We start from the raw sequence: 22,362 nt of genomic DNA, 5'->3' as shown, positions 1-22,362 counted from the left end.
CAATGCGGCTTTCGTCGCCGCCGCTCCGCTGTTGACCACCTTGTGACCTTGTCGACATTCATCATGAACAACTTTTTGCGAAGGCGCCAAACGGTAGCCGTGTTCTTCGACTTGGAGAAGGCTTATGATACCTGTTGGAGAGGGGGTATCCTCCGCACTATGCACAAGTGGGGCCTACGCGGTCGTCTGCCCCTTTTTATTGATTCCTTTTTAACAGATCGAAAGTTTAGGGTACGTGTGGGTTCCGTATTGTCCGACGTCTTCCTCCAGGAGAACGGAGTGCCTCAGGGCTCCGTCTTGAGCGTAGCCCTTTTTGCCATCGCGATCAATCCAATTATGGATTGCATTCCACCTAATGTCTCAGGCTCTCTCTTTGTCGATGACTTCGCGATCTACTGCAGTGCCCAGAGAACATGCCTCCTGGAGCGCTGCCTTCAGCGTTGTCTAGACAGCCTCTACTCATGGAGCGTGGCAAATGGCTTCCGGTTCTCTGAAGAGAAGACGGTTTGTATCAACTTTTGGCGATATAAAGCGTTCCTTCCGCCATCCTTACATCTCGGTCCCGTTGTTCTCCCATTCGTGGACACAACTAAGTTTCTAGGGCTCACGTTGGACCGGAAACTGTGTTGGTCTCCACATGTCTCTTATTTGGCGGCCCGTTGTACACGTTCCCTTAATGTCCTCAGAGTTCTTAGCGGTTCATCTTGGGGAGCGGATCGCACTGTCCTGCTTCGCTTGTATCGGTCCATAGTCCGATCGAAGCTGGATTATGGGAGCTTCGTCTACTCGTCCGCTCGGCCATCCCTCTTACGCCGGCTCAACTCCATCCACCATCGGGGGATACGTCTTGCGACCGGAGCCTTCTACACTAGTCCTGTCGAGAGTCTTTATGCTGAAGCTGCCGAGTTACCATTGACCTACCGGCGCGACATACTGCTGTGTCGGTATGCCTGCCGGCTGTTGTCTATGCCCGAACACCCCTCTTACAAGTCCTTCTTCGCCGATTCTCTCGACCGTCAGTACGGGTTGTATGTGTCTGCCCTGCTGCCCCTCGGAGTCCGCTTCCGTCGCCTGCTTCGACAATTGGATTTTGCCCTCCCTACCACCTTCAGAGAGGGTGAGAGCCCGACACCACCTTGGCTCCAGGCTCCGGTTCGTATTTATCTCGACCTCAGCTCACTCCCGAAGGAGGGTACTCCGGCTGCAGTGTATTGCTCACGGTTTGTCGAACTTCGTGCTCGACTTGCTGGTCACACCTTTATTTACACCGATGGCTCCAAAACTGACGATGGTGTCGGCTGTGCCTTTGTCGTCGGGACCGCCACCTTTAAATACAGGCTCCTTGACCAATGTTCCAGCTTTACGGCCGAGCTTTTTGCTCTCCATCAGGCCATTCAGTATGCCCGCCGCCACCGCCATTCATCGTATGTACTCTGCACTGACTCACTCAGTGCTCTTCAGAGCCTTGGGACTCCCTATCCGGTCCATCCCTTGATTCAACGAATACAGCAGTCCCTCCATTCTTTCGCTGATAATGGCGGTTCTGTCAGCTTTCTGTGGGTCCCCGGACATGTAGGAGTGCCTGGGAATGAGGCTGCGGATGCTGCAGCCAAGGCTGCAGTCCTCCAGCCTCGGCCAGCCTCCCATTGTGTCCCGTCATCTGACGTTTGTGGGGATGTATGTAAGAGGCTTGTGTCCTTGTGGTGGGATGCTTGGTCATCCCTCCAAGGAAACAAGCTCCAGGCAGTAAAACCGCTCCCAACTGCTTGGACAACTTCCTCCCGACCATCTCGGCGCGAGGAGGTCCTTCTGACCAGGTTGCGGATTGGGCATTGCCGGTTTAGCCACCGCTACCTGCTCTCTGGTGACCCAGCCCCGCAGTGCCCTTGTGGTCAGGCATTAACGGTGCGCCATGTTTTATTGTCGTGTCCCCGTTTCAGCCAATTTCGTGTTGTCCTGTCCCTGCCATCTACCTTACCGGATGTTTTAGCTGATGACGCTCGAGCAGCTGCTCGTCTTCTGCGTTTTATAACTTTAACTGGCTTGACCAAAGACATTTAACCTTTTTACTTATTTAATCTGCATCTTTGTCAGGTCCTTTCGATGTCCCCCCATCCCATTGAGTTTTAGCAGGTTCCTTGTGCTCTAACACCAGTGACTGGGCGCTAATGACCTCAGCAGTTGAGCGCCCTTAAACCCTACCAAAAAAAAAAAAAAAAAAAAAACATGCCTACTTCTTTGTGCCCCTGTAACATCTTACAAATTTTAATATTTAGCCCGTTAGCAAATTTTCTCATTACTCCTGAATTTCTTAAAAAGGCAGCATTGACTTATTGAAATTGAGTGGCGCCATAACACCCCACCGAACCTTCTTCAAGGTTAACTGCTGTTGATTCTGTTAAGCACGAACGGTATTCTGATGAAGGATAGCAAATATGCATACTATGAAATCTGTACTGTCCAAGCCTGAGAAAATCTTTCTGTTGTGTAAAGTGTGTTAAAACCCAGAACTTTAAACAACCTGGTTCCTATACTTCTGTGAAATTGTCTTCTTATATTAACAGAACATAATTTTTATACTGGAATGAAATTAGCATTAGGTGTTCTGTCTCCTCAGTATACAGGAAAGGAAATTTATAGATTAAAAGGTGATAACATTTTTGAACACATGTCCATTGATAAGAAATTGCTGTACTCTATAGAGATGTTAATACTGAAGAGTTCATGATGGTAATTTAAGAAGAATAATGTTGTGTATTATTAACCTTTTAATGTAAAGTAAACTTTGATAACTATTATATGTGTAAAAAAAAAAAAGGGGGTGGGGGGCACTCTCTCATTTGCCACTATTTTATGTGAATGAACGAGTGAGTTGCAGTAATAATTTGTGATGTCTCCTGTATGTAGGCTTGAGACGTGTGAATCAAAATTCACTGCTGCAAGGAGAAAAAGTTCGACACATTGTTAAGGTGTTTCCGATTCAGTTTCTCATAATTATATTTTATGAAGCTTGCATGTAATAAAGTTACCAGTCAGTATATCTTAATGTAGTTTATTTTCTGATTACTTTTACAAATCATTTGTTTCTGAATCTAGTTTACAGCTAATGACACGAGAAAAGATTGTGTTCCTTCAAAGTGTGTAATTTTTGTTCCACTGCTGTGTGACTGGGTGATATTCTTCTTTTTCAGGGAGAGTTTCAATGAAATGACTAGTGCCAACAAAGTACGATCTGTGGCTCGCAACCTGGAGCAGTTAATAGAGGAACTGCCTATATTTCTTATGAGGCTGGAAGAAGTAACAGCTGCCCTTGATGATAGATTGGAATGGCATGAATTCAAATTTTGCTTTAAAGTTGGAACTTCCAAAGTGGTGAGTGTGTGCAGTATCATGCACAGTAGTACTTAAAACTGACCAATGAGCATTTTCAACCTTCAGTCATAATTATAGAATTATTTTAAGAACTAAAATAAACAGATTAGTCAACAGGAACTTGATTACAGTAGAAATATGGTTGCATTTTTTTGTACAAATTAAATGAAGTGATTAAGCTAGTTTGTTTTAACTTTTCTTGAGTAGAAAGTCTTTGTGTTATTTTACAAAGTTATATTTGAGAAACTCTAATCGTAATTCCATATTGTTAACTTATCAGACAGCAGAAAAAGACAGCCTGAATGGTTGACTGTAAGATTAAACAATGGTTAGCCCAGGATGGAATAATAATAATATGGAAAGGATAGATTGCTGCTTATATTGTGTTAGGGAACGTTGAATCATGGAACGGCGTAATGAAGAAGAATGCTCAACGTTTAAGCTTTTGCACAGAGTCCTCCAAGCACAACTCACATGTGGTCACTGTCTCCGGGAACGGGGCCCCAAGTGCCGAGATACAGTTGTCTCCACTATACCCCCTCCAAAAACTGTGTGTGTGTGTGTGTGTGTGTGTGTGTGTGTGTGTGTGTTTTTGGGAGGGGGTCTTCTACTCTCTATGTGGTGAGTACCAATTTATCCCTTCCCTGTTGTTGAATGTAAGAGTAATTTCATAAGACAAACTGATCATCAGAAATGGGGCTCAAAGTAAAAGTAATTTAGTACATAAAAGACGTACACCAATAGATGATCCAGATAACCAAAGCATGGAATGCTCATCCTCTTCTCGAATACTGAACATACGTTCAAACTTCAGTTGTAAGTGCAACTTATGCTAACATATTGGGTATATTGCAAGTTTTTTTAAACCGACCAATGTGTGTAGCACAGAAACATGTAACAGAAAACAGCATTTACACTCGCCTTCAAGCACCAGCTCTTTTTCAGCAAAAGTACACACACACACACACACACACACACACACACACACACACACACACACTCCCATGGTTATGGTTGTGTGTGTGTGTGTGTGTGTGTGTGTGTGTGTGTGTGTGTCAATGTGAGAATTTTTGCTAGAGAGGGAGCTAGTGCTTGAAAGTTAGTGTGAATGCTGTTTTCTGTTATGTCTTTCTGGGCTCCACACAATGTTCCCCTATTGGATGAATGGTCGCCTAGCTCCCTTATTTTACATGCTGCTCCATCCTGTAATTTCTATCTATCCCGTCTTCGGTGAATGGTTGCCTCTCCCTTATTTTACATACTGCTCCATCCTGGAATTTCTGTTAATGTTATAATGTTTTTTAAAAAGGTATTTGGTAAGAGGAAGCACAATAGTGCCGGATTATTTTTTTTTTAATTTTTTATTTTTTTTATACCGCAAGTGGAATTGGTGATTTTGGTCATTTTTGAATTAATCTCTCCAGATTTTTCATTATTCCCGTTAGTTGATTTAATCTTATGTAGCAGATATTACTTTTCCCCACAGAACTGAGCTAAATAACTTGCACCATCTCTGTTTACACTTACAAAACTACTGTCAAAAGTACCAACACAATATTCTCCAAGAATTATACATATTGGTACAAATTGCGAATTCTTTACAGATGAATGGAAAAACTGGTACAAGCCGACCTCGGCGAAGATCAGTTTGGATTCTGCAGAAATGTTGGAACACGTGAGGCAATACTGACCCTACGACTTATCTTAGAAAATAGATTAGGAAAGGCAAACCTACATCTCTAGCATTTGTAGACTTTGAGAAAGCTTTTGACAATGTTGACCGGAATACTCTCTTTCAAATTCTAAAGGTGGCAGGGGTAAAATACAGGGAGCGAAAGGCTATTCACAATTTGTACAGAAACCAGATGGCAATTATGAGTCGAGGGGCATGAAAGGGAAGCAGCGGTTGGGAAGGGAGTGAGACAGGGTTGTAGCCTGTCCCCGATTTTATTCAATCTGTATATTGAGCAAGTAGTAAATGAAACAAAAGAAAAATTCGGAGTAGGTAGTAAAGTCCGTGGAGAAGAAATAAAAACGTTGAGGTTTGCCGATGACATTGTAATTCTGTCAGAGACAGCAAAGGACTTGAAGCGCAGTTTAACAGAATGGACAGTGTCATGAAAGGAGGATATAAGATGAACATTAACAAAAGCAAAATGAGGATAATGGAATGTAGTCGAATTAAGTCGGGTGATGCTGAGGGAATTAGATTAGGAAATGAGGCACTTAAAGTAGTAAAGGAGTTTTGCTATTTGGAGGGCAAAATAACTGAGGATGGTCGAAGTAGAGAAGATATAGAATGTATACTGGCAATGGCAAGGAAAGCGTTTCTGAAGAAGAGAAATTTGTTGACATCGAGTATAGGTTTAAGTGTCAGGAAGTTGGTTCTGAAAGTATTTGTATGGAATGTAGCCATGTGTGGAAGTGAAACATGGACGATAAATAGTTTGGATAGTAAGAGAATAGAAGCTTTCGAAATGTGGTGCTACAGAGGAATGCTGAAGATTAGATGGATAGATCACATCTAACTATTGAGGAGGTATTGAATAGAATTGGGGAGAAGGGGAGTTTGTGGCACAACTTGACAAGAAGAAGGGACCAGTTTGTAGGACATGTTCTGAGGCATCAAGGGATCACAAGATTTAGCATTGGAGGGCAGCGTGGAGGGTAAAAATCATAGAGGAAGACCAAGAGATGAATACACTAAGCAGATTCAGAAGGATGTAGGTTGCAGTAAGTACTGGGAGATGAATCAACTTGCACAGGATAGAGTAGCATGGAGAGCTGCATCAAACCAGTTTCAGGACTGAAGACAAAAACAACAACAACAACAAATTTTAATCTTTAAGAAATGAAATTATCATATGGCGTTGTTGGCCGGGAGGCCCCATGCGGGGATGTTCGGCCGCCGTATTGCAAGTCCTTTTTAGTTGACACTACTTCGGCGACTTGCGAGTCAATGATGATGAAATGATGACGACATAAGTTCCGTGACAAAGACACTCCCGTGTTACTACTATAGGCCTTCAGCGTGACTGCCATCTATAGTTATCTGTGGAAAGTACATAGTTTGGTACAATATTTCAAATTTTTAAGTAGATAATTTAATGTTTTATAGAATAATGGTTTGCTAAAAACATCAGGTGATCTCGGTATCCATATGACGTCTGTGTCTCAATTGCTGTCACACTGTTGTATAAGTTTGCTCCTTTGATGTAGAAGTTATGGCAGGTGTTAAATATTTGCTGGAGCATTATTTATGCTGTTGTGAAAGTATGAAAGATTATTTCATAATGACATTTTGTGATAGCATCTTGGTCTCATGATGTCCTTCTATGACATATATGATGCAATGGGCCTAGATGACTACAAAATTAAATAATTTATGTGCAATGTAGAATTTTTTGTCATACTTCTGCGTTCAAATGTATGTAAATAAAAATGAAATAATCAATTGAAACGTGCTAACTTCATACGTCAATGGAAAAATAAAAAGAAATATTAATATCTGGTTCAGATGGGACAAAAACACATCAGAAGGCGATTAATACTTCGAACTGTACGCACGAAAATGACAAAACTTACTGATTAGTACCACTTCTCAGTTATATATGAATAGGCCAATATCTATCAGAATGAATTCTCATACCTCTAAAAATTTTACAAGCCTTTAAAAGATTTTTAGTTTTACCCTGAGTTCAGTCCCACAACTTATTCCCGTCTTTACTCTTGTTCTGTCCATTGTTTGTTGTTGTGGTCTTCAGTCCTGAGACTGGTTTGATGGAGCTCTCCAAAAGCTTTCTCTAAGTCTACAAATGCTAGAAATGTAGGTTTGCCTTTCCTTAATTTTTCTTCTAAGATAAGTCGTTGGGTCATTATTGCCTCATATGTTCCAATATTTCTACATAATCCAAACTGATCTTCCCCGAGGTCAACTTCTACCAGTATTTCCATTCGTCTGTAAAGAATTCGTGTAAGTATTTTGCAGCTGTGACTTATTAAAGTATTTTGCAGCTGTGACTTATTAAAGTATTTTGCAGCTGTGACTTATTAAAGTATTTTGCAGCTGTGACTTATTAAAGTATTTTGCAGCTGTGACTTATTAAACTGATGGTTCAGTAATTTTCACATCTGCCAACACCTTCTTTCTGTAGGATTGGAATTATTATATTCTTCTTTATGTCTGAGGGTATTTCACCTGTCTCATACATCCTGCTCACCAGATCGTAGAGTTTTGTCAGGACTGGCTCACCCAAGGCTGTCAGTAGTTCTAATGGAATGTAGTCTGCTCCCGGGGCCTTGTTTCGACTCAGGTCTTTCAGTGCTCTGTCAAACTCTTCACGGAGTATCATATCTCCCATTTCATCTTCATCCACATCCACATCCTCTTCCATTTCCATAATATTGTCCTTAAGTACGTCGACCTTGTATAGACCCTCTATATACTCTTTCCACCTTTCTGCTTTCCCTTCCTTGCTTGGAACTGGGTTTCCATCCGAGCTCTTGATATTCATACAAGAGGTTCTCTTTTCTCCAAAGGTCTCTTTAATTTTCCTGTAGGCGGTATGTACCTTACCCCTAGTGAGATAAGCCCCTACAACCTTATATTGTCCTCGAGCCATCTCTGCTTAGCCATTTTGCACTTCCTGTCGATCTCATTTTTGAGACGTTTGTATTCCTTTTTGCCTGCTTCATTTACTGCATTTTTATATTTTCTCCTTTCATCAATTAAATTCAAAATGTCTCCTGTTGCTTCATCTCTCAAAGCTATCCATTCTTCTTCTACTGTATTTCTTTCCCCCATTCCTGTCAATTGTTCCCTTATGCTCTCCCTGAAACTCTGTACAACCTCTGGTTTAGTCAGTTTATCCAGGTCCCTTCTCCTTAAATTCCCACCTTTTTGCAGTTTCTTCAGTTTTAATCTACAGTTCATAACCAATAGATTGTGGTCAGAGTCCACATCTGCCCCTGGAAATGTCTTACAATTTAAAACCTGGTTCCTAAATCTCTGTCTTACCATTATATAATCTATCTGATACCTTCTAGTATCTCCAGGCTTCTTCCATGTATATAACCTTCTTTCATGATTCTTGAACCAAGTGTTAGCTATGATTAAGTTATGCTCTGTGCAAAATTCTACCAGGCGGCTTCCTCTTTCATTTCTTACCCCCAATCCATATTCGCCTACTATGTTTCCTTCTCTCCCTTTTCCTACTCTCGAATTCCAGTCACCCATCTCCCTTCACTATCCGAATAATTTCTTTTTTCTCATCATAAATTTCATCAATTCCTTCATCATCTGCAGAGCTAGTTGGTATATAAACTTGTACTAATGTAGTAGGCATGGGCTTCATGTCTATCTTGGCCACAATAATGCATTCACTATGCTGTTTGTAGTAGCTTACCTGCACTCCAATTTTTTTAAATTCATTATTAAACCTACCTACTCTTGCATTACTTCTATTTGATTTTATATGTATAACCCTGTATTCACTTGACCAAAAGTCTTGTTCCTCCTGCCACCGAACTTCACTAATTCCCACTATATCCAACTTTAACCTATCCATTTCTCTTTTTAAATTTTGTAACCTACCTGCCCGATTAAGGGATCTGACATTCCACGTTCCGATCTATAGAGCGCCAGTTTCTTTCTCCTGATAACAACGTCCTCCTGAATAGTCCCCGCCCGGAGATCCGAATGGGGGAGTATTTTACCTCCGGAATATTTTACCCAAGAGGACGTCGTCATCATTTATCCATACAATAAAGCTGCATGCCCTCGGGAAAAATTACGGCTGTAGTTTCCCCTTGCTTTCAGCCGTTCGCAGTACCAGCACAGCAAGGCCGTTTTGGTTAGTGTTACAAGGCCAGATCAGTCAATCATCCAGACTGTTGCCCCTGCAACTACTGAAAAGGCTGCTGCCCCTATTCAGGAACCACACGTTTGTCTGGCCTCTCAATAGATACCCATCCATTGTGGTTGCACCTACGGTACGGCTACCTGTATCGCTGAGGCACACAAGCCTCCCCACCAACGGCACGGTCCATGGTTCGGGGGGGGGGGGGGGGGGGGGTTCTGTCCATATTCATACCAATTACTTCCCAAAAATTGCCAAGTTTTTGTAGTATTGTTAGTACTTAAACATGATTAAATTTATAGGTAAAATGTATGTTTCTGTGTAACTAAAACTACTGAAATATATCCCTATGACAAATGGAAATACTTTTTACGTAGACTAAATCTTTAAGAAACTGTTCGTACTTCAGTGGCAGGCTCTATTGGGAGAGTTGAAATCTGCAGTTACAGTGCAGTACCACTCTGTCAGATTGTCAGCACTAGATGTTCAGTGTGCAAAGGTTTGTTTTGTTTTGGTGCAACTGGAAAGAATAAACAAAAAATCAGTTGCAAACAGTCTGGTTATTACGTTATATTAATTGCTTTAGTTGTGCTACCTTAGTGTTTTATGTCCATCAATGGTGTGCATTGGCGGTATGTTGCAATTAGATCATTTGCAGTGATTTTAAATTTGTATTAAGGATTTTTAATACTTTGAATGAATGAATGAATGATTGATAACAATACAGCACTTCAAAGCATTGTTCTTCTGATTGTGTAGCTGAATTGTAGTGCCCAAATTAGCCTTGTAGGAAAGTGTAACTCTTCTTTAAAAGCGACCATGTATAGAACATTAATGTGATCCATTCTTGTGCCATTCTGCTGGCTACCTTGTTTAGATTGTCGAGTTGTTTCCTTGTGTCTGCTTTTGTCTTGCTGTCTATTGGTACACTGCCTGCAAAGGCTAGGCAGACCATTTGGGCTATATGTGCATCTTTTGCATTCTTATTTCATTGTTTATTGCTTTCCACTATCATCATGTTTAGCAAAATTAGTGACAGTCAAATTGATGTTCTGCACCTTTCTTGATCTCAAACTCTTCAGATAGTGCTCCTCTCAATCATACCTTCACCATGCATCTGTTAGAATTCCCATATACAGTTTGGTGTAGTGCCATATGATCCTTTGTTCTTAAAGATTCTTCAGAATCCGTTTGGTGATGGAATTGTGTATTTCTTATAATCTTGGAAGTTTGCTACCACCTTTTTGTTCTTTAAGATCCTATAATGTATTGGTCGTTCAAGGGTAAATATCCATTGCATGCATCTTCTTGCCTTTCTAAGGCTCACTTGATATTCTCCAAGTATACTGTATATCTGTTCTGCTTTCTTTAGTGATAGTTTTGACAATGCTTTGCAGCCAATATCTAGTTGTAATGTTTCTCTGCAGATGTTTCATCCCTCTCATCTCCCTTCTTATATCAGAGAATCTTGATCATGTTGTTTACCCTCTCCACTTTATTGTCTATGCTGCCATTCCATCTTTTCCAGTTGCTTCGTTATCGTATATTGCAGATAATACATTTGAAACTTATTTCCACTGTACGATTTTGTATAACAATGAGTTTCTGAAGAAGTTAGTAGTAATATTGCAGTGAGTTTGGAACTGGTATAGAAATGTTGAAAATAGAAATTCAGAGATTCAGTAAAAAAGGGGAAAAAATTGTTACTGCTAAGTCACATTTATATGCTCTCATTGTTGATTTGTTTGATGTATGGGCTTAGTGTCAAGTTCATTAGTTACTTCAGTACTGTCTGCTTTTTGTCTTCACAAATAAGTTCATTTCCAATATTTAAAACTATCATGAAAATTAAACATGAGGCTGTACCAAATGTAACAACTAACACGGTTGACATATTTCAAGAATGAAGGAAATTTAAAAAATTGCATTTATTTTTGTGTTGCAGTCGGGGATCCTGCAGCAGTTACTGACACATCGTGAGACTTTGCAAGAAGTTATGGTTCAGCTATGTGACTTAGTGCAAAGGGAAGCATTCACGAGATCACTCTTCGCCCTTGAGCTCCTTGATCCAGCTCATTATTCAGCAGATCATCATAGTCATCCAAGTGGGCATTTTCACTCTACTCCCAAACAGCATGGGTACAAGGTAGGTTAGTTAGGAAATAAGACACAGAGATGTATGATTTGTGTAGCACTTTCGCTGTTGACACCAAAAGCGGTGGTAGATGGATTATGAAGGAGATAGTATTTAAGGTAGTTTAATCTCCCAGAGTTGACAGTAGAAATGGATAAATGAAATATGAAGGGAATGATACTGGTACCACAAGCTTTAAGGTTTAATAATTTTTACCCTCTCCTTTTAGTGCTGTTGCTGCTGCTGCTGCTAATTCCCTTGTCATTTATTCTGCATATTTGTTTTCCTTATACCTACTCTAAATTTCCCTTTCTTGCCCTTTTTTTCCCACTCGTAAAGCATCACAATCTTGTTACTGGCCTCCATAAATTTCTGGTAGTGTATTCTAGTGATGAAGTAACTGATTCATTCCACATCATAATGAGAATGGGACATGGGACATGCAAGTAACTCACTATTCAGCAACAGTCTGTGTTTACAAGAAGTGTTTCTCCTGGTACCATTTCATATCTTCTAATCATTTAACCTCTGTCTGTTACGTTTTGATGACTGTTAGATCAAATATCACATTTCACTGCATTAAAATTGTTTTAATGGCAAGTAAACTACTATTTGCAATTTGTGATGTTATCAGACAGCTCTTTCTTCCTTTCATTTTTAGATTTCATGATAGTGTCGTATAAACATGCATATAATAATAATATTTTTTATTTCCAGCTAAATCTTGTGGAGTCATTGTGTATACCACCACTTTCTCGAAACAGTAGACTGTCTAAGGCTGCCGTCCAGTTACTGAGATCGGGTCAGGACACTGACATGGTCTTTGAAGTTGTCTCCTCTCCAGGTAAGATGACTGGAAATTTATACTCTTTTTTTTTTTCTTTTTTTTTAATTTTATGCCCAGTGGGGCACATCCACAAAATTGTGTTAACTTGGTCATTTATGACTACGCTACTGGTGATACGCAAAGAAATGCAGTGTATTGAAATTCTCTAGTTTCTGAACAATTGAGCAAATTGATGTGTGAGGGGTGTTCAAAAAAAGGTACAAAACAACATTGTGGGTATAATTGAAGTTTTTTCCCCCCCAAAATAATCACCAGCAGCCTGAGCACAACTTCTCCACTGTTTTACATGCCAAAGGATTCCATGCTCCCAAAATTCCTATGTTGGGGACAGGAGCCAGTCCTCCATTGTGTCCTTCAGTTTGTAGTTTGAGCTGAAGTGCTTCTCACTGAAATGTTTTTTAGTGGATTTGAACACATGGAAGTCACAGTGTGACATGTCTGGGCTGTATGGCACATGCTCGAGCTATTCCCAATTGAATTTGGCCATTAAACTTTCTGTGATCTTGAAGACTTGGTGGAAACATGTCACCGTGGAGCAGAATCGCTCCCTCCATGAGCACCCCAGGCACCACCTTGCCTGATGATGCTGCTTTGAATTTTTAGGAGGAGGTGACAATGCTCACTTCCTATCCCTAGATGTCTCACTACATTACCAGAGTGTGGTGTACGCAGATTCAGTCAATTCAGTTGTTAAGGCTTTTTGTACCTTTTCATCTGAACACATAGGAAAAAATACAGTGGCGCAATTTTGGCGTGTTCTGCTGACACTAAAGGTGACTATTGGGACAGTACTTTCTTGGAAATTGTGGCAGATTTCCTTCCCCTTAGTGGGATAAATAATTATGTGACCACAGCAATGTAAATAATTATCTTGACACTGCTGACTCTGCAGTACAGTTGAGGGTTACCTGGGAAGTAGTACAGTTACAGTAGTTGCACCATTCATTTTGTACTCGCTCTCTCTCTCTCTCTCTCTCTCTCTCTCTCTCTCTGCCTCTCTGCCTCTCTCTGCCTTCCTTGGTGTATTGTGACTTTCAATTAGGCTTTTCCAGCATTGCTCCATAGAGGACGGGCACATCTGGCAGCCCATCATCTCTCTCGCAGGCTACCTACCTGGTGGCCCTGTTGCACACATTTAGTGCTGTGCTAGCCACTTGGTCACCTCTGCCTACAGGCTCCTGGTTGCTGTAGTATGATTACAGACACCACAGGTCAGCCGTCTGCTTGCTACCTGTGCCCATGAACGTCCAACTGTTTGTTGATAGGCATGCAAGCTGAAACAGTTTACTTTAAGTCATTGGCTTGAAGTTAATTTTTTGAGGATGTCCAGCAGTAGGTGCTTGGATGTAACATATATTCTGTCCTCATATCTTAAATAAAATTTGCATTGGTGAATGCAGCTAGGCAGGTCTTCCTCTTAGAAGATGGGAAATTATCTGAAGCACAACAGTGCTAAATGTAAACTCATTTATTTAAAAAAATTGTATGTCAAATAATTAAATTAAACACAACTGCCACTCCAGTGTCCAAAGGCCCTAAACAATCTTGACAGCTGTTGACCATTACTAGTGGTGGTGGGAACAACTGAATGAAGCAAGTCAATTCTGTGAGTTGTAGGAAAACAGTCAACTCATTTTGTTGTAGTTTTTCATTGACGTATTCGTTCGTTCTTTCGAGTGAATCTGGTCTATTGGAGGAAGCACGTGAAAACAATCAAAACATTGTAGTTTTGCATACTGACTGAGCTACTCATTATTTCTTTTCAAGCAAAAGCACTCTGCCAGTTTGTCAACCAGTCAAACCATTTATTCATACTTTGAATTGAAACCACTCTTAAGTGTTGCAGTTGACTGAGGTATCCATTCATTCGTCTGAATGAGACCAGTCTGTAGTACTTTCGCCGGCCGGTGTGGCCAAGCGGTTAAAGGTGCTTCAGTCTGGAACCGCGCGACCGCTACGGTCGCAGGTTCGAATCCTGCCTCGGGCATGGATGTGTGTGATGTCCTTAGGTTAGTTAGGTTTAAGTAGTTCTAAGTAGTTCTAGGGGACTGATGACCTTAGATGTTAAGTCCCATAGTGCTCAGAGCCATTTGAACCATTTTTTGTAGTACTTTCATTATTCCTTACAAAATAGTGGTATACAACCAGGATACACACACCTAAAGATGGTAGCCCTACTTTTGGGTGTTTATGAAGATACGTCAGGGGTATGCCAAAGTTAATACAAGCATTATACATATTTATTTAATTATATTGTAAATAGACTAATTCATCTTTTCATAATTTAAAACTGATTAATAAATTACTGTATATTAAATTGTTCCAGATGCAATTAACATGTAATCATTGGGCATACAAAGTTGAGCATAAATTTTTCCTTAGGGGTACATGATTCCACTTTACTGGAAAGGTGTGATGATGTCTAGTAATTAAAAATCATTTGAATGTAGCTCTTATTAAGTCATTCATTTGTTTGAAAGGTAAATATATTTTGCGGGGAATTAAGTTATTTGCTAGACACATACCAATCCTACCCATGCATACAAATGTGCATTTCACAGCCTTTGAAAAGTAACATTTCAGGGCGTGAATCGGTTCTATTCACATTCACACATTATTACTTCAATTTCATAGACAAGCCCATCTCTCGCCATCACTGTAAACAATCTGTAAACTCGCCTTTGGCCTGCTTGGAGTGATAATTTCAATCACCTAATCCCCGGAACACTCAGTTCTCAGAAGAAACATTCAATGCATTTGGGATTGTTAAATCATTATTTCCGAGTGCACTGGGTTATCACCTGTCAGCACTGTTACTGTCATTGTGATACTTGGTATTTTGTATGTGCTGGTAAGTAGGTTTTAGTTTAGCTTTTCATCCATTTTTTGTGAATAGATGTTTACTTAACAGTGAGGTGGGTATGTTCAGTAGCATGGGAATGGAATAAATCGCATGACTGGATAAAAAGTAGTCCTGAAGATAAATTCAATGGGATATACAGTACCAGCAAGGATGATTCATAATCTGAAACTACATTAATGAAAGTAAGTTAACAAATGGTGCCATATTTCTCTCGGAAAAAATACTTCTGACAAGTGACAGTACATGTTTAAAAAGCAAGTGATTATGTAATCAAACAATTTCTGTTCACAATAACACTGTGTTTACTGAGAGAGAGTTGTTGGTGGTGGGTGCAAACCAGCAGGAAGACGCAGAGCTTCAATAAATTTAAATAAAAAAATAATTGTTCAAAAATAATGGACATTCCGGGGTAAAATAGGGGTGGGGCCACAACTCACCTATAGCAGACTGATCTGTTGAGCATAGCAACACATAACAGGGAACTGCCTTCACACTAGCTTCCATACTGTTTCTCTTCTTTTAGGAAAAGCACATGCTTTCACACACTCAAAAACACACAGAACCCCAAACCCACTTTCTGCCATAGCCACGTTGTGTGGTGTTGAGGGTGCTCTTAAGTTGTGCAGTAGCTGTGACTGGTATGTAGTTAAAAAGTGGATCTTGGATTTTGAGGCACCAGTGTTCTTAATTTATTGAAACCAACTGCAAATGCTTGTCACGTGTATTTTGCAGAGAATAGGGTGGGAAGGAGGGGGCGAGAGAGGGAGGGGGTGAAAGAGGGAGGGGGCGAGAGAGGTGTTTACATGTCAATGGCAAGTTAGATGGATACGCCGTATTCGGCGAATATTTACTATTTGCATGATAAATGAGAGAGAATTGTTAGAGCATGTGCTTCAATAAGTGCCAAAGTGATAAGGAATACCACTCAATCCATGATAAGAAGATTGCAGCACTGCATTGATACCAATGGTCATCACTTCGAACACCTTCTGTAAATGGACATTCATACCACGTTTGTGACTTTTATTGACCTTCAGAGACCGTACTGTTACCCATAATTGGATTTGTCTCAATAGTCGCTATCATAAAAGAAGTACCAAACTATAGCATCCCATTAAAAAAAAACCAAAGTTGACCTTCATATCTCTGAAGCGACCCCCATCTAGCAACAAAAAACCAGTGTCATATTACATTCCCCATTCTCGGTGGCAATAGTAGGACTCACCATGTTTATTGCGTTCTCCGTCATGTATACTGTGTGCAGAAATTCTATTCATTTTGTGTATATGGTGTAAAAACCCATTATATTTTAAGCTTTAATCTGCAAATTATCATCATTATAACTTTAAGGCAACATTTATTGCATAATGTGTTCATACAACGCAATCGAGGTGTTACAGCAATTTGAAAAATCAATAACATAATAATTATACAAAACAAGGAAAAATAATGTTAAAGACATTATATCTAGGCGTAATCACTGTAAGACTTTTGCCTTCTAGATCTTGATGCACAACAACTGCATCACTGCCCCCCCTCCCCTCGCCACCCCCCCTTCCCCCTAAGTGCTAACAATACTTGTGATTAAACTTGACGTTAGTCCAGATTGCATGGTGACCGGTTTTGCTGTTGTGGAGCCATCAGAGGTGTAGTACTTGATGCCTGTGGTGCTTTGTTGGTGACAGGGTAGCAGGTGGTTCTGTCATGTCTGAAGGTGATGCAGTACGTATCGTGTCTGCCTTGGTGGAAGCAGTACTGAACGCAGATTTGAGGTGATCAGTAGAAACTGTTGTTGGTGTTCGCATGGCATCAGTTCTAAACGTTTTATCCTTTGTGCTAAGTACTGTGTATAGCCCACTGTACAGTGGTTTCAGAGGTTAACATACCACATAATGTCAAATGAACACTGAGTCTCTTGTTCTCTTACTGAAATAGGCCAAAGTTGCTGTGCCTGTGAGTGTAGCTAGCTGACGAAGACTGCTTCATTGACGGGCGTATCCAGCATGTTGCAGAGCAATTCGTCATGTAGTCTATTTGTTGTCCATAGACAAGGTCAACTGCAGTTGTTTTCATATTTTTCTTGATGGCTGTGCAGAGTAAAGCTCTGAATAGGGAAAATACTGCCAACTTGCCAGTGGCCGCCATTTTGGGCCCACTGCACCACTGGTGAAACATTGCCTTCTGCAGCATATTTAGTTGTGTATATTAAAGTCCACTTCTTCTACATCACACACCGCAAGCCACCTAATGGTGTGTGGCGGATGTTACTTCTAGCACCACTAACTGAAACCCCCTACCCTGTTCCACTCGCGAATGGCGCGTGGGAAAAATCATGGTCGGCAAGCCTCTCTATTGGCTCTAATTTATCGAATATTCTTGTTGTGACCATTACGAGGGAAGTATGTGGGAGGAAGTAATATGTAAACCAATTCTTCCCGGGAAGTGCTTTCTCGAAATTTCAATAGTAAACATATTTGAGATGCACGCCTCTCTTGTAACGCCTGCCAATAGGCTGTGTTGGTCATCTCGGTAACACTCTCATGCCGACCAAACGGTCCAGTGACGAAATGTGCCGCTCTTCTCTGTCTCTTCTACCAGACGCACCTAGTGAGGGTACCATATTGACGAACAATACTCAATAATCGGTCAACGAGCACCTAATAAAGCCACTTCCTTCGTCAATGAATTACATTTCTTTAGAATTCTTCCTATAAATCTCAGTCTGGCACCTGCTTTTCCCATTATTTCTTTTATGTGGTCTTTCTATTTAAGGCCGTTCTAGATAGTTACTCCTAGATCTTTTGGTTTGGCTTTGTGGTTCTAGGCGCTTCAGTTTGGAACCGCGTGACTGCTACGGTCGCAGGTTCGAATCCTGAATCGGGCATGGATGTGTGTGCTGGGTTTAAGTAGTTCTAAGTTCTAGGGGACTGATGACCACAGATGTTAAGTCCCATAGTGCTCAGAGCCATTTGAACCATCCTAGATCTTTTACGTAGATACTACTTCCAGCAATTTGTCATCAATAGTGTAAGTTGTACGGTAGTGGATTTCGTTTACTACGTATGCGCGGTATGTTATGTTTATTTACATTCACAGTCAACTGCCAGAGCCTGCAAAATTAATCAGTTCTCTGCAGGTCATTCTGCAAATCAATACTGTCTCCGATACAGACAGCCGCATCATGTGCGAACAGTCCTAAAGAGCATCCGGCACTGTCTACTAGATAATTTTATGCATTGTAAAGAATAACGGTCCTATCACACTTCCCTGGGGTACTTCGGAAATTACCTGTACATCTGTAGATTTTGTTCCGTTAAGAGCGACGGGCTGAGTGCTATCTGCAAGGAAACTGTGAATCCAGTCTCAAATCTAATCTGATACTCGATATGCTGTTATTTTTTCCACTAAACGACAGTGTGAGAAGCTGTCAAATACCTTCATGAAGGCATGGAACACGGCATCAACCTGAGCGCCGTTGGTCACGGCGCTATGGATCTCATGGGGAAACAGATCGAGCTGAGTTTCGCAAGATCTCTATTTGCGGATCCATATTGATTTTCATAGAGGACATTTTCGTTCTCCAAAAACGTCATAATTCGTATGCATAAAACATGTTCTGTAATTCTGCAATATACTTACATTAACGATACAGGTCTATAATTGTGTGGATGTCTCCTGCGGCCGTTCATGAAAACGGGAATGACGTGCGCTTTTCTCCAGTCGCGAGACTTCGCTGCTCCAGCGAACTACGATACACTACTGCTAGAAGGGAAGCATGTTCCTTCGCATAACTTTTGCACAATTTTATAGATATTTCATATGGTCCTGATGACGCTCATTTGCGCTTGTTCAGCTTTTGTCTGTAGTTAGTTTTTGACTTCTCTTGAATCTGAGGACTTTTCTAAAAAGGATATTAAAGCATGGTGAGTCTTTTCCATCCCTCAAGACCATGCTCGGAACATACTTGTCTTAGGCATACTGAATGACGCTTTAATTTTTTCCATTTGTGCTTCACGTCTTCGTCCTCATCACTGAATATTTGATCCTGACTACTTAGATACTCTACTCTGAGCAGCCGTCTTAGGTTGTTTGCAGATGACGCTGCCGTTTATCGACTAATAAAGTCATCAGAAGATAAAAACAAGCTGCAAAATGATTTAGGAAAAATATCTGAATGATGCGAAAAGTGGCAGTTGACCCTAAATAAAGAAAAGTGTGAGATCATCCACATAAGTGCTAAAAGAAACTCGTTAAACTTCGGTTACAAGAAAAATCAGTCTAATCTAAAAGCCGTAAATCGAACTAAATACCTAGGTATTACAATTAAGAACAGTTTAAATTGGAAGGAACACACAGAAAATGTTGTGGGGAAGGCTAACCAAAGACAGCGTTTTATTGGCAGGACACTTAGAAAATGTAACAGACCTACTAAGGAGACTGCCAACACTACGCTTGTCCGTCCACTTTTAGAATACTGTTGCACGATGTGGGATCCTTACCAGATAGGACTGACTGAGTACATCGAAAGAGTACTTAGCTGTCTAATGCACTGCTAAAACTGCTCAGTGGCTTAAAACGGAACATATCGGATTTTTAGCAACAAAAAATCTCAACAAATTCAAGTTAATGAGTTGAAAAGCTTTTGTTGTGGCAAGCACGAAAAACAGTTTTTCCCCCCTGCTATCCTTTATTAAAAGCGAAAGCAGATTTCACAGTTATTGTTGCGGTATGAAGTTAGAACATCTGTTTTCGGTTCTATCCAATAGTCAGCATGACGAAAGGGAACCAATATTAGTTCACAAGTGCGAGGAAAAATCCATCGCTAACTTAAATCTCTATATCTACTTACTTCTTGTTCCTGCTACTCGGTGCTGTGAAAATTCGCCCAATGTCTCTTTGTTATATGAAATGAGGGATTGGATTCAAATATATGTGCACGTTGCCTTAGTAAATAGAATTAATAAACATGCATATATGATTACGCGTGATTTATATTTTTGGCAGAACTATCACATAAAACTTTGTTTGCAAATTGTTCTATGACAGTAGGAGAATAGTTACAAAAGTCCAAGAGAACACAGTATTTTTAAAATGTGTTCGAATAAAAGTAGACCTACGAGCAAAAGTAGGCTGTAGGAAACAGTAACAACTGTATTTGTGTTAGTACTCTGTAGATTAGCATTCGGGTTAATGGTTACTGAATGAAAGATGGTAGGTACAGTGCCGGCCACTGTGGCGGAGCGGTTCTAGGCGCTTCTGTCCGGAACCGCGCTGCTGCTACGGTTGCAGGTTCGAATCCTGCCTCGGGCATGGATGTGTGTGAGGTCTTTTGGTTAGTTAGGTTTAAGTAGTTCTAAGTTGTAGGGGACTAATGACCTCAGATGTTAAGTCCCATAGTGCTCAGAGCCGTTTGAACCATTTTGGTAGGTACAGTACTTGCCTAGTGCACATTTTTTTTCTTTTTTTACATTATATTGTGTGAAACAAAGTAAAATTTATTATTGTGAGCATTGTAAATGTAAGTTTAAAACATATTGCATAGTCAATTGGGTCAAATATTTTGCCAGTCATGTTAATTTTGTACAGTCCACTTACTATTTTTTGTTTTAAATGCTAACAGTGGCAGTTTTATCTCTTAAGATTTCTATTTTGTAATTAAACTACCATTAAACCATCCTATTAGCTCTTCTGACTTTTTTTGCTGTTCAGATGGACTAGAAACTAAGTAACAGAAATGTAAAAAGGAGACAGACAAAAGGCCAGAAATAAATAAAATTAATTGATTGGTTAAGTCTAGTTCCTGCAACCTTTCCCATTGTGACCAGTATTCTCCTTCTTGTCGCATCTCTCCCTTTGGAAGGAAATCTGTACAGTTTTCCTCCCGTTTTGCCTCGAAACAAGCAGCCAAAAGCATAGCACTGAGGCATTATTGTACTTAAAACTTGAAAGATACACAGCACTTCCTATGCTTCACACGTAATGATTGGGCCCACAATGGCTGGTAATGTCACGTGATGCAGTTTCAGCCAATCCTGAACTGCGGACGGCGGCAAACGCAGGGGAAAAGAATGGCCATACTTTCCTTTATACAGAGCTTTAGTGCAGAGGGCTCAGTAGCACGATTGGCAAGGTCTCAGTGCAACACTGTTAGTCGTGATATTGAAGAGATGCTTTGAGCTGACAGTACAAGCATTTTACCAAACCATTCCCTGTCGGGTGATAAGAAGTTGTCCAGATCAGGTTCGTGCCTAACATGCCGGCGAGTGCCTTGAATAGATAAGATTCAAACTGCTGGCCCTCTTCAGTGGTAATTGAAATATGCTCACTATTTTTATGTACTTGAATTTTGCATATTTCGTGACAGTACTCACTTTTCCGTGAAATGTTTATTAGATGATATTTGACATTTTTGTGTTGGCTTCAGTCGTCTAGTGAAAGTATGATTCCATAATGCTGTTTCGTCGGCTGCGGAAATGTCCTGGTTCAATGCATTTGCCTCATTTCTGGTGCTTCAAATACCATTTCTCCGAATGTGCTTCCTTCTTGATGTTTATATAAAAGTAACAGAATAACTCATTTTTGCTGGCCACTTGCAAATTATTATAACGGGGACCTGTACACTGTTCCACCGTCGCACACCAAGAGTTCACTGCCGACTGACTACGGTCAAAGACGACTCCAGCGTCAAAGACATTTCACACAACACACAAGCTTCCACTTGTGACCAGTCTCTTTGATATTCTTCGTCACATATACTAATATTAATCAATACGCTGTCACTTCAAACATATAAGCAAATTAGCATAAAATAAGGCAAATTACAATTCACAAAAAATATTCTGACAAAAATATAAGAAAACATTTACAACCTCCCTCATTAGATTTGGTATCAACAAATCTGGTAGAAAATAACACATCTCCCAGATCCATTACGTAATGCACAATGGTATGCTGAAATAAGCAATCCAGTCCCAGGAGAATGTAGTTGCGATGGACTCGGCAACGATGTTGGACATGGAGAATACCTCCAATTAGTGAGTGAATCAGTCTATGGCAGTGAGACAGTAATTACATCCCTCTGATGCCAGGAATGGTCCAATAACGTTTCGAATTGTTGATAAGGGGCAATGAACATGCCGAGGGGTGCGCTAATTAGATGAGTGATTTTGTTACTTTGACAGGCCGTGCATTGATGGACAAATGTCTTGAGAGTCTCTGTCAATGTCGAGCCACATGAAAGTTCTTTTCACCAACTGCGCTGTAGCACAAACACTAGGATGAGACATGT

At 40.5% G+C, this 22,362-nt stretch overlaps 1 protein-coding gene across 1 annotated transcript in view; it reads left to right on the top strand.

Moving 5' to 3' along the window:
* Positions 1-22,362, top strand: part of LOC124606171 — a 125,403-nt gene that overhangs the window by 58,623 nt on the left and 44,418 nt on the right. Inside the window, exons 10-12 of the mRNA XM_047138141.1 lie at positions 3,192-3,372; positions 11,176-11,376; positions 12,082-12,208. Of these exons, the coding sequence (XP_046994097.1) occupies positions 3,192-3,372; positions 11,176-11,376; positions 12,082-12,208 (509 nt within the window). The remainder of the gene's footprint in view (positions 1-3,191; positions 3,373-11,175; positions 11,377-12,081; positions 12,209-22,362) is intronic.

Source organism: Schistocerca americana, chromosome 1 (assembly GCF_021461395.2).
Source record: "Schistocerca americana isolate TAMUIC-IGC-003095 chromosome 1, iqSchAmer2.1, whole genome shotgun sequence".
NCBI lineage: Eukaryota > Metazoa > Arthropoda > Insecta > Orthoptera > Acrididae > Schistocerca > Schistocerca americana.
Note: the sequence above shows the minus strand (reverse complement) of the source record. Positions and strands in the feature narration are given on the sequence as shown.